At 40.4% G+C, this 13,294-nt stretch overlaps 1 protein-coding gene across 1 annotated transcript in view; it reads left to right on the top strand.

Annotated features, from left to right (window-relative positions):
- The window catches only part of PHEX (phosphate regulating endopeptidase homolog X-linked), a 200,880-nt gene that overhangs the window by 3,371 nt on the left and 184,215 nt on the right, over positions 1–13,294 (top strand). Inside the window, exons 2-3 of the mRNA XM_036305892.1 lie at positions 2,106–2,174; positions 8,009–8,170. Coding sequence (XP_036161785.1) covers positions 2,106–2,174; positions 8,009–8,170 — 231 coding nt within the window. The remainder of the gene's footprint in view (positions 1–2,105; positions 2,175–8,008; positions 8,171–13,294) is intronic.

Raw genomic sequence — 13,294 nt, 5'->3', positions numbered from 1 at the left:
ACCTTGGTTATGGGCATATCCCCAGTAGGGAGTGTGGAGGAGGCAGCTGATTGATGCTTCTCTCTCATCGATGTTTCTAACTCTCTATCCCTCTCCCTTCCTCTCTGTAAAAAACCAATAAAATATATGAAATAAAATAAAATAAAATAAAACAAGGCTAGTATCAAGAAGGTATTGTCCAGAACCATAAAATATTATTTACAATAAAGTTTATTTTTCCATTATAAAAACACACACATGCTCATTAAAGAACATTTGGAAAACATATGGAAGTAGACTGAAGGGGAAATTTCCTCCATGGTTCCACCACCCAAGCACATTGCAATATTTGGTACTAATTTTTAAACTGCACAGATATATTTTTACCTAACCACTGTTTGTTTGTTTTTTTGTTTTTTTGTTTTTGTTTTTTTTTGCTTTTTAAAGAAATCAAAATGCATCTTTATGCTACAATACTTCATTTCTTTTTAAAAAAATATTTTTATTGATTTCAGAGAGGAAAGGAGAGGGAGAGAGAGAGATAGAAACATCCATGATGAGAGAGAATCATGGGTCGGCTGCCTCCCGCATGCCCCCTACTGGGGATCAAGCTCACAACCCGGGCATGTGCCCTTGACCGGAATCGAAACCGGGACCCTTCGGTCTGCAGGATGATGCTCTCTTCACTGAGCCAAACCGGCTAGGTCAATATTTCATTTCTTAAAAGCAGGCCTGAGATGTTTCATAGGCAGTTCATCGAATCTGCAGTGTAATAGGTAAAAAGGCTGTTTGGAGGATGGCAGCAGAGATATGAACAGAGAAAAAGCTGGCTCCTCTCAGAATGTGGGTTAATAAATAAAACAGAATATAAACAAACAGGCAAGTAAATAAACAAACCAGATTGACAGGCTGGCAAGTATTCCATCTCTAGCTGAAATATAGATACCGCCACGCTTTCTGATTCTGCTTCTCAGTTGAGGATGCCACAAAGAGCCCTCCACCCCCAATTTCCATCTCCCCACAGCCACATCTCCAAATGGTTCCCTAGTTCTGCCCACAGAGCCCAGTGATAATGAATTCCCCACCAGTTCTTCGGCTACCAAAAATATTTCTGAAATCTAAGCTCACATCTGCTAATGCCCAGGTGCTACCTGGAGTTTACAAATGGGTACCCTTCTGTACTCACACAGAAATCCATTTAGATAATGTTGCACCAGATGGGGGAAAGTGAGCTATTGGTGGAAAGCTGTTTCCATCTTGCGGGGGTTTTGTTCTGCTTTGTGTTGGTGGAAGTAGTTGGAAGCTTGGTCCATGGAGCTGCGTCTGTCTGGTAGCTAGGCTGGGTCTGGAGGGAGGAGGGTGTGTGGGGTACAAAGCAGGCAAATAATGGCTCTCTTGCTAGATGACTGAGTTACATACAATATATATTACCTTCCTCCCCCTTGGGCCATATCTATATGGATGGTTTAGATAAGACCCAGAACTCTATCTCTTTCCACTCAGGATTTGTTCAAAATGACGTTTCAATTTTCCCATCACTAAAACCAGAATGTAGTTGTAAACAAAAGAGTAAAATTATGAGACTTAAATCATAGATAATAGGAGATAGAAGAGACTTTAGAGATCTTCTAGCCCAGTAGGTTTTTTTTTTTTTTTTTTTTTTTTTTTTTTTTTTTTTTTTTTTTAGCCCAGTAGTTCTTAAACATGAGCCTGCATCAGAATCCCCTGGAGGACTTGTTAAAATGCAGATGGCTGGGCCCCACCTCAGAGTTTCTGATTCAGAAGGACTGCAGGGCTTGGTAATTTGCATTTCTAACAAATTCCCAGGTGATGCTGTTGCCACTGCTCAGGGGACCCCATTCTGAGAAGCGCTGGTCTAATGGTGCCCAGTCATCTTATGTTTGAGAGAATTGAATTGCAGAGCAACCAAGAGTCTCACCAAGGTTATTTAGCTAATGACCAGAGTCTGGTTCTGTGATATTGAGCCAATTGGATTTTTTAGTTCTGTGTCAATACTGAGAAGGATGAACTGATATCAAATGTCTTGTATATGTGCCTGATGGTGGGTTACCTGAGGGTGATCTGCTTCAAGCAGTCATTTCTTTATTTTGGTCTTGTTTTTTCAGTGAGTCAAGGTTTCTTAAGTCTCCAAGCTAAACAGGAGTACTGCCTGAAGCCAGAATGCATCGAAGCTGGTAAGTCAGTTTTCCATCCTGTGTCAAGTTATAATTATGGTACCTTGGGGAGTGGAAGAGAAAACAGGTGGTATTTTTAGTATCCTGTTTGCTTGAGGTTTACAAAGTATGAAATGCAATTTTGATGAAATTTTAAGTTTACTTTCAAATCTGGGTGTGAAGTTGTGGAGCGCAGGTTTCCTGTTTTCTTTTTCCTTGAAAAAAACAGCTGTGCGGTATTTCAAGTCATTGCAGGCAGACAGAGATATGACGATTTCGGCTCCAGACCACCACAATAAAATGAGTATTGCAACAAAATGAGTTGTAATCTTTTTGCCGGTGGAGGGTCTTGCCTTCAGTTTGTAAAAAAAGCAACACCTGTGAAGAGCAATAAAGCAAAGCACAATAAAACACTTGAAAACGATATATAACCTTATTAACCAGTCTCACCCCAATAAATTTAATAAAAAAAGAACCCCCCCCCCAAGGTATTCCTGTATAAGGAAATCAGAAAGGGGCTTGGAAAGCTGAATGGCCTCTCTTTAAGGCCCAAAGACCGAGACCATTGACCTTCCTATGGCCTCAACTCGATAGATTCCTATTTATCTTAAGCAGTCTTTCTGAATCTTCTGGTTAGTGGGTCCACCCTGCTTGCATCCACGCAGGGATCCTCTGTAAATCCATGCTTCTACGGTTACCTGGAGTCTCTTTGGGTCCTTCTATTCCACATTACAAGTCAAATTTTTCTTGAGGTGATCAGGCCGTATATCAGTGAATTCCTTAAAGTGAAGCTGAGTACTTAAAGTTGCCTCAGCTATTAGATTCCTTCCATAAACCAGTGTTAGGGCCTAGATTTCCAGCCCCACCCCCATTTTTCAGGTGGGCAGGGACAGTAGTGTGTTTTCGAAAGAGAAAGCCATAGGATAAGTTAAGCACATGAGCCCCACTATGCACAGGGGTCTGCAGAACACCTGCAGAACACGTCGCAGAATGGTGGCCAAGGGAAGGACCAGAGCAATGCTGTGTGCGCGGATGCCGTGTGCATGCGTGTGCCACGTGCATGTGCACTTTGTGTGTGCGTGCCTGCGTGCCTTGTGCTTACATGGCGCATGTCTGTGTGTATGCGTGTGTCCATGGGTGGCGTGTGTGTGTGTGCACCACGTGCTTATGTGTGTACATGCCACATGTGTGTGTATGTGTACGTGCATGCGTCCACGGGTGGCGTGTGTGTATGTGTGTGTGCGTGCACCACGTGCATGTGCGTGCATGCCGCATCTGTGCGTGCTGCGTGCGTGCGTGCCTGCGTGCCTGCGTCTACGGGTGCCGTGTGCGTGCGTGCGTGTGCGTGCACCACGTGCATGTGCGTGCATGCCGCATCTGTGCGTGCTGCGTGCGTGCGTGCCTGCGTCCACGGGTGCCGTGTGCGTGCGTGCGTGTGCGTGCACCACGTGCATGTGCGTGCATGCCGCATCTGTGCGTGCTGCGTGCGTGCGTGCCTGCGTCCACGGGTGCCGTGTGCGTGCGTGCGTGTGCGTGTGCGTGCGTGCACGTGCGTATGCAGTTTGTGCATATCTGGGCGCCTTGTGCGTGCATGCGTGGGCGCTATGTGTGTATGTGGGTGCAGCACGCTAGAAAGTACTTGGCTTCGGAACCTTTTCTAAGATGTCTCTCCCGTAAATCTCCTTTCTTCACCTTTTCTATTTCCTCCTATTTTAACTGGTGTTTCAAAATAAGAAGTGGAGGAAAGAAGGAAAGAAGGAATGAAGGAATGAAGGAACGGGTATGTTAATGATAGTGGGGAAGGGCAAACAGTCTGGCATGGGTTTGAAGCATAATGTGGCCACTTAAAAGCCACATGATCTTGAGTTAAGTACAATAGACACCCTAAGTCTCAGTTTCACCATCTGTAAAGTGGGGATAATTGTTTTCACTTATCATGCCAGCGAGAATATAAGAAAATAATGATTGTGGTAGTAGTAATCCAGGTCCACAATTCCAGATCCTTAACCCCAAACCCAGAGAGCATGGTAATTCTCAGTTGGCAAGACTGGACCTGATCTCAACTCCTGTGGTGGCAAAACTGGATCCTAACTTATGTGAGGCTGTTTTAGACTTTGTTTTCCCCGTATGAGAATATGTATACATTCCCAATAGAATTCTTAATGTGCTTGTTTCAGGAGTGCCATTCCAGATGTTGCTGGAGGCGTTCTGTTATATAATCTGTGGTATATGCACTGTATAACTTTTCTAAAATGTGAAAATCTATGAGCTCTGAAACATCTGGCCTCAAGTTTCAGATAAGTGTTCGTGGAATTATAGTACTAAAAATTTATATGTGTGGTTGCCAGATTTAGCTACAGACACATTTAGGATGCTCAGTTAAATTTGAATTGCACACGTATAACCACTAATTTTTTTGCAGAAGTATGTCCCATATAATAATTGGTATGAATTTATACTATAAAATTAGTCATTTATTTGAAATTCAAATTTCACTAGGCATCTTGTATTTTACCTGGCAACTGTATTATTTGGCAGTGTCTCTGGCACTGTTCTAAACACTTGACATATATTTACTCATTTAATTACCTTGAAAATCCTATGGGGTGTTATTATGGTCCGCATTTTACAGATGAGGAAACTAAGACATAGAGAGGTTAAGTAACCTGCCTGAGGTTACAGAGCTACTGCATTGTATTGCTGGCATTCAAATCCAGATAGTCTGGCTCTGGAGTCTGTGATGATGCCATACTGCCTGGAAAGGGCTAGCATAGTTCCTGGCACAGAGGAAATGCCCAGTATTTATTATTATTATTATTATTACCACCCCCCTCCCCCTCTTTCTTGAGCCCTGATTAAACTTACAAACTCAGCCTGGTATATGGGGTGATGCCTCCATCTGTACTACATAAACATTAGCTGGAAACCACATAACAATTCACCTTATATACAGCTAGAGGCCCAATGCATGAAATTTGTACAAGGTGCTTGGCCCTCGCAGGCGCGGTGGCTTGCCTCGGCCCTCGCAGCCCCGGCTTTGTCCGAAAGGTCGCCAGGAAGGTCTAATTAGCATATTATGCTTTTATTATTATTATTTTTTTAAAATATATTTTATTGATTTTTTTACAGAGAGGAAGGGAGAGGGATAGAGAGTTAGATACACCGATGAGAGAGAAACATCGATCAGCTGCCTTCTGCACACCTCCGACTGGGGATGTGCCCGCAACCAAGGTACAGGCCCTTGACAGGAATCGAACCTGGGACCCTTGAGTCTGCAGGCTGACGCTCTATCCACTGAGCCAAACCAGTTAGGGCAATGCTTTTATTATTATAGATAACTTGAGAGAGTACATAACACAGGTTTCCTTCATCATCATATATATACATATATGTGTATATATATGTATAATAATTATTATTATTAAAACAAGAGTCTGGGTTTTCCCCGTAAAGCTGAGTGGGGGGAAAGGAGTTTTGGTGTATGGTCCCTTGCAATTTGAAGTCACAGTTCCCTTCTCAAAATGCAGCTCTGTGCCCAGCTGGGAGATGTGAATGATGAATTTGGAGGCTGAAGCTAGAGTTTCCCCATTCACCGGGCTCAGGTCCAAATTCAGTGAGTGATGTATTCCTTCACTTTATATCAGGGCTGAGGTTGGAGCTGACCTTGCAGTTTTTCTAGGTACCTGGAAGAATACTGAGGAGATGGGGAGGGCTACATTTGAGGGTTGGGAGGCACCCAGAAAGCAATGTGCTTGTGTGAATAAAAATGTGTGAGAGTGTCCTTGGTGGTCCCGAATCTGTCTCTGCTTCTACAGTATTGGGACGGAACAGACCCTGGGACACCCCTTCTTCCAGCCTCCGACCACTCTCCAGCGTCTCATCCAGTCACCACCTTCTGAACCACCTCCCAGACCAGCCAACACACCGGGGGGTTTCTCTACCTTAACTCCTTATTGCCGAACAGCCATCAGCTCCCAAATCCATCAGAATTATTCCACCGAGGTGGAGGCTGCGGTCACCGCCGGGCCAACCTGCATCTGCGGGACCCCACACCCACCTCTCTCTGGGCTCCTGTTTCCACCCGACAATGTGGCTCTGGAGGGCGGGGCCGCTTCTTCCAGGAGTTGGCACAGAAGAAGTGCGAGGGCGCTGAGCATCTCTTAAAGATGCAAAACCAGCGAGGTGGCCGCATTCTCTCCAGGTCGTGCTGAAGCCTCCCCACAGCGAGTGGGTGAAACTCAGGCCGCCATGGAAGCCGCCCTGGCCTGGGAGAGGAACCTGCAGGTCCTGGGTTCTGTCTGCACAGTCACAGACCCTCAGCTGCGGGACTTCCTGCAGAACTGCTTCCTGGATGATCAGGTGAAACTCATCAAGATGAGTGACCACCTGACTAACATCTGCAGGCTTCCACCCCCAGGCTGGGCTGGGCAGTATCTCTTTGAAAGGCCCATCTTTAAGCACAACCAGAAGCCTTTGGAACACAGAGGCCTTTGCGGGGGGAGGGGGGGGTGGCTCTGCATTCCCCTGGTGTCTGGCTTTTGCCTGAGCCTCTCCCCGAAACTACTAGCCATTCTTTTAACCACCCTGAAGCCCTCTCCCATGCATTGGACCAAATGGAAACAATACAGCTTTATGCAAAAAAATAAATAAATAATAATAATGTGTGTGGGGTTCCTTTGTGTGAGTGTAAATATTGTGTGGGACTGAAACGAGTATGTTCAGTGACCCTGAGGTGTCACATAGAAGATTCATTCTGTGGCTGCACAGCCTGTATAACTAAAAAGAAGCTGAAATGAAGATTTTGTGTGTCCTAGTATATTTGCATGTTAATAATAATATAGTAGCAGTAAGTAAAAATGTAATTGGATAAAACTGAATTCTGAAAGATGAAAATATTAAGCCAATTTAAAATTTATCAAACTTCTAAACCATAGATAGGATTAATGACAATCAGTTTTTTTGCTTTGTTCTTTTTTGGGGGGAGTTTGAAAATAGTAGGAATTTTGATGTCCTATAGAAATGAGGATGTTTGTATATTATTTACTTTATTGAAGACAAAAAGCTGTTTGAAATTTTCATAGAAAGTCTAGGCAAGAGAAATATCTAGCCTTACTTTTAAGCCTGGAGGAACCACACATGTAGCCAAACAAACATGTGTATCTAAATGTATACAGATTTTACTTTGGGGGGCAATTTATTCACATTTAGCTGAAAACTCATTGGGTTTTCATTACTTTGAACAGAAATGTATTCTGGCATTAATGAGAGTATGAAAACTACTTAGGATGTCATCTTTCCAATATCAAAATATTGGCTGTCTGAAAAAAATTTGTTGGTGGATATCTCTGTGCTAGAGTGGTAGTAAGCAATTGTATGACAGTTGGAAGAGAGTTGGAGTTCAATGTTGGGAATATTGGAACCTTCTCATTTTGTAATGAAAGATTGTTTTTAAAGCTCATGGAAACATTTACATTTGTACAAACTTCCTACCTATCGACTATATGTCATATGTAATTGTGTGTGGACTTATGAAAGAGGAAAAAAATTATACATCAGTCTATTTTGTCTTTCTGTTAACTTATACAAATACTCAGTTCTGCTCCTAGACCTGGGTAAGAGAGGCCCCTGCCTTGGGTCCCTCATCTAGAATGCCCACTTTGCCTTGCTCTCTAGCCAAGGAGTCTTATAGCAGCCTTCTACAACCCAGAGTTCACTGCTGGATAGCAGTTGATTCAGGAAAATGTAAAAGCTAAGGCTTGGGAACTGGTAGATAGGAAATCATTGTTTAATTTGGAAGAGGCCAATACACAGCATTCAGTGATTGTCATTAATCCTATGATTTTCTTTTTACATAGCTGCTGCCATCTTGAGTAAAGTAAATCCGTCTGTGGACCCTTGTGATAATTTCTTCCGGTTTGCTTGTGATGGCTGGATAAACAGCAATCCGATTCCCGAAGATATGCCAAGCTATGGGGTTTATCCTTGGCTGAGACATAATGTGGACCTCAAGTTGAAGGGTAAGTTTCTACTGGGGATGGTGACAGGCTTTACAGAGATCAGTATTTGACCAAAAAAAAAAAAAACACCAAACACCATAATTTCCCTATTCACTTTTTAGCTATACTGAATTCATGTTCAAGATTTTTAAAAATGGAAGCTTGGGAGGAAAGTTGTGGAATTCCAATCTCCCCGATCTCAATACAAGCTTGAGTCATTACGTTCACGTTTCACAGTAGTAATTTCTGCTGCTGAAGGACAAATAGTATCTGATTGAGACTGGGAGCAAAGGAATAGTTAATGCAAACCATGTTATATCAATGTACTTATTTGTCTGTTGTGTCCAGAGCAAACTTTATCACTTGCTCATTGTGTCCTAGATTTTTATGGCTTACAAAATATACTTGACACCTCATTGTTTTTTGACATCACTTTTGAGAACTCTGGATGACCTTTGTGTTTGTCATATTGTTCCTGTTAACTTCTAACTTGGCTCTGGGGAGACTGTCTTTTCTCCCATGGCCTCTCTTGCAACGACAAGATCACACACACGTACTCACATGTGCGTACATACACATACTCACATAGGTGTGTGTGCACACACCCTTCAAAAGTTGAAAATGTCTTTTGCCAGAGGATCTTCTGTTTGCAATGGATCTAATTTTTAGGCTGAGCTATTGGAGACCGCCATTTCAGGAGGGAAATTGGTAGATTTCAAAGCCAGATAAGTTCGGTGTTTTGAGAAGGCAAAAATAATGTTTTTTCCCTCTTTGTGGTAACTGTTAGTTATGCTATATAACGTGCATTCATTTATACCTGCAAAGAATTTCTGAGCAGTTACAGGGATCATTATTTTCCTTTCTTCCCCAACTCTTTTTTTCCAAGATTTTAAATACATGAAAATCAAATATGTACCAATTTATAGATATATTATAACCAAAACATGGTAAAATAGATAACTGTTATCAATTGTAAGGGAAAACATGCTTAAATGTCACTAGCTCTAAATCATATGTAGGCAGGAGAGGGTGTGTAGGAAGAGATCAACCAGTGAACTTGAATGCATATATGCATAATGCGTGGACACAGACAGTGGGGTGGTGAGGGCCTGGGTGGGGCCGGGGGAGGACGGGAGCGGGCTGGAAGAGGTTTATGGGGCGGGGGGGAAAGGAGGACCTATGTAATACTTTCAACAATAAAGATTAAAAAAAGTAAATCATATGAACTTATATTTTCTACTAAGAGACCCAAACTTAGTCGTCATAAATTATAAATGAGAATTTTCAAGAATGTCAGAGATTTACCCCAACCCAACAGGTGAAATTCCCATACTATGCAACCATAAATAAGACTTCAAGGAATGAATTTGCTAATACTTATTTCCCGATAAGATATTACCTCAGGTTGGTCCATCACTTTCCAATCTTGCCTATTTCCTGTTTCCTTTCTGTGGCTTTCTAAATCCAATCACGTGTGCAGAAATATCACTGAAGAATAAGAGAAAGACAAGATTTCCAGATAGATGCTCCTTTTACATTACTTACAATAAAAAGATTTCCATCTTCAGGGCATGAAACAGTTAGTAATTTAAAGAACTTTTTGGAGATGTCTTAATGTAAAAATTAAAATCAGTATTGATGTGTTTTATTTGAGGAGGATATTGTATACAGGCTTCTTTAAAATTCATAGAAATAAGAGTAAATTGTTCAGAGCAGCACTGGAGTTTTTTGTTTGCTTACTTCTTTTAAAAATGAAAAATTTCCTTTCCAAGCTTAGATGGGAAATAGAGTAAGAGCAAAAATAACATGCAAAAGGAAAGAAGAAAGCCTCCTATAAGTCCACCCCGAGGAGTAGCTGCTGATGAAGCAATTGGGTATATATCTTTCCAGGATTTTTTTTCATGTGTGATTACATATGCACAGCCATCACACACCCATATACTTAAAAATTAACTGATATGCATACTGTTCTGTCACCTTTAAAAATGATGTATTTTTCATAGACATGGATTATGTAAGAGATATTTTTTCCTATTACAAATAACACTATAATAAATATCCATGTGTACACATCTTTATGTCCTTCCCTAAATATATCTTTAGTATAAGTTCCCAGAAATGCACTTGTTATGTTGAAAGAGTATTCATAGTTTAAATTTTGATTCATATAGTTGAATCGCCCTTTAGAAAGTAATTTCTAGGTCTTTACATATTGTTTTGCTGTTTGACATGATAACTTTTCTCCATCGACTTTTTTTTTGTGTGGTATAAAGTAGGGGTCAGCAAACTGTGGCCAGTGGGCCGGATCCGGCCCACTGCCTATTTTTGTAAATAAAGTTTTATTGGAAGACAGATACATCCATTCATTTCTGTATTATCTATGGCTGCTTTTGCATGACAGAGTTAAATAGTTGCTACAGAGGCCGTATGGCCTTCAAACCCTAAAATATTTACTCTCTGAACCTTATGGAAAAAGTTTGCCAACTTGCGATGTCTGGCATAAAGGTTTGATATACTGTATTGGATCTGATTAAAACTTTATTAATTAATAGCTTTTTGTGGCTTCTTTGGGATTTTTTAGAGAGGTTATCATAAAATTAAGAAGTAATTATAATTTCCTTTTACTATGTTGCCTAGAGCCTCCAGAACAGAGTTGAATAATAGCAATGATAATGGGTATATTTTTCATATTTCTAGCTTGGGTAGTAATGTCTCTAGTATTCCCCCTCAAATATATTTTTCCTTGTAATAGGTAGTCTTCTTTATTCTGTTATTTCTAGTTTACAAAAAGGAGTTGTGAAAGAAAAACCTCTCTTTACTATTTATCAAGAAAGATGAAATATCTCTTAAATTCTCTAGATTTTCTCATGCTGATTTTACCTTATAAACCTGAAATGAACCCTACCTGTGAATGATTTATTATTTTCTTTTAAGGAATTATTAGACTTGAATAAGCTATTATTTGTTTTTTACATTTGTGTCTATATTTATGATTCACGCTGGTCCATGGATTTTTATGTGCTAGGTTTGTCCAATTCTGTTATTAAAATTGTGCTGGCCTTGTGAAACAAAATGGGAGGCTTCCCATATATTTCTGTGCTCTGGGGAAGACAACCAAATAAATTGTAAGTTATTCTGTGACAAGCACTGTAAAGGGTGAATTAAAAAATTGATCACAGGCTCTTGTTTCAAGTGCCAATAAGGAGACCAAATGGTGGAGTAGTGTCTCTTTTTAAATTGGCATAATCTTGTACCAGACTATGTGTTTGAAATATAAAATGTGTATTACTTTTTTAAACTTTTAAACTTTGAGGTAATTCACATTTACAGAAAAGTTGAAAGAATAGCACAAGAAACTCCAATATACTCTTCACCCAGATTCCCTGATTGCTACCATTTTGCTATATTTGTTTTATAATATTCTGTCATTGTCTCTATAAATGTGTAGATATTGTTTTATTCTGTTTATATCAATGCATTTACATATAGATAGTGAGAAAATATATCTATAAATGTATAGATATTGATATACAGATAGACTTATAGATATATTTTTCTGAACTCTTACAAGTATGTTGCACATGAGTATTCTTAAAGTGTATAATAGAGCTTTTCAAATATCAGATGTGGCTACAATCTTATTTTTTAAACACTAGATCTTTAAATTCTGTCTATATCTCTTTATATATTCTATATCTATGTATCTACATATCTCTCACTGTATCTGCCCATTCATCCAAGCATCCAGGCAATAGAAGCTCATTGTACACCAACTATAAATGAATAACAAGAAGAAACATACTTCAAATCCCATCACCTAGCTATAATTTTTTAACTGCAAATATACATATAAAATTATATGTGTAACTTAAAAGGAATCATATAATATGTTCTCTTTTTGTAATCTGATCTTTTTACTTGATATTTACATGTTAACATCTTTTCATGTAAATAAAAATAGATCTATAACATCATTTGCCATGATTGCTTTTTATGGATACACTAGAGGCCTGGTGCGTGAAATTCTGTGCACTTGGAGGGGGGGGTCCCTCAGCCCTGCCTGTGCCCTTTTGTAGTCTGGGAGCCCTTGGGAGATGTTCATTAGTTGGACATCCTTAGCACTGCTGAGGAGGTGGGAGAGGCTCCCACCACTGCCGCTGCACTCGCCAGCTGTGAGCCTGGCTTCTGGCTGAGCAGTGCTCCCCCTGTGGGAGCACACTGACCACCGGGGGCAGCTCCTGTGTTGAGCATCTGCCCCCTGGTGGTCAGTGCACGTCATAGTGACTGGTCGTTCTGCCGTTTGGTCAATTTGCATATTAGCCTTTTATTATATAGGATTACAGTTTATTTAAGCCAGGGGTGGGGAACCATTTTTCTACCAGGGGCCATTTGGGTATTTATAACATCATTTGTGGGCCATGCAAAATCATCAACTTAAAAATTAGCCTGCTATATTTGGTCAAATATTTAATTAGTTCATCCCTAATGCCTTGGCAGGATCAGACTAAATGATTTTGCAGGCCGTATATGGCCCACAGGCCAGACATTCCCCACCCCTGATTAAGCAATTCCTATGATGCCACTTAGGTTGTTTACAAATTTTTTTTCCTTACTGTAAGCTACTCAGAACATGAGTTTTGAAGCCACAGAACTGGATTTGAATCCTGGTTCCCTTTCATTTCTCTTCTGTGTCACTTTTGGTTAATTACTTAGCTAGCTCAAGTTTTCTTATCTTTCAAGTGGAGATAACAATACCCAATTCATGGGGTTTGTGAGGACTAAAGGAGATGACCCATATAAATTATCCAGTCCAGTTCCTTTCATATAGCAGGCCCTTAATAAATATTTGTCCTTTGCTCCTCAGTTTTATCTCAAAGATAGTTCTGAGTCTCACGAAGTAATGTCTATGAAACTCTTAAGTATTATTCTGGTCTTATCCTTTGCAAATATCATGTGCTTTCAAAAATATTGAATACTGTCTAGATATTTTTTCTCACCCTCGATAAAGAGAACATCCAAAAATAAAATGCAATACTACCAATCAAAAGAAAACCATTTTCTTATGTCTGATAGAGAACACACAGATATGGCCATCCAATTTGTGAAATAAAATGGATTTGACAGACCTGGCTGATGAAAAATTGC

This window comes from Myotis myotis, unplaced genomic scaffold (assembly GCF_014108235.1).
Source record: "Myotis myotis isolate mMyoMyo1 unplaced genomic scaffold, mMyoMyo1.p scaffold_m19_p_4, whole genome shotgun sequence".
Lineage (NCBI taxonomy): Eukaryota > Metazoa > Chordata > Mammalia > Chiroptera > Vespertilionidae > Myotis > Myotis myotis.
The sequence above is the reverse complement of the archived record's forward strand: the minus strand, read 5'-3'. Positions and strand labels throughout refer to the sequence as shown.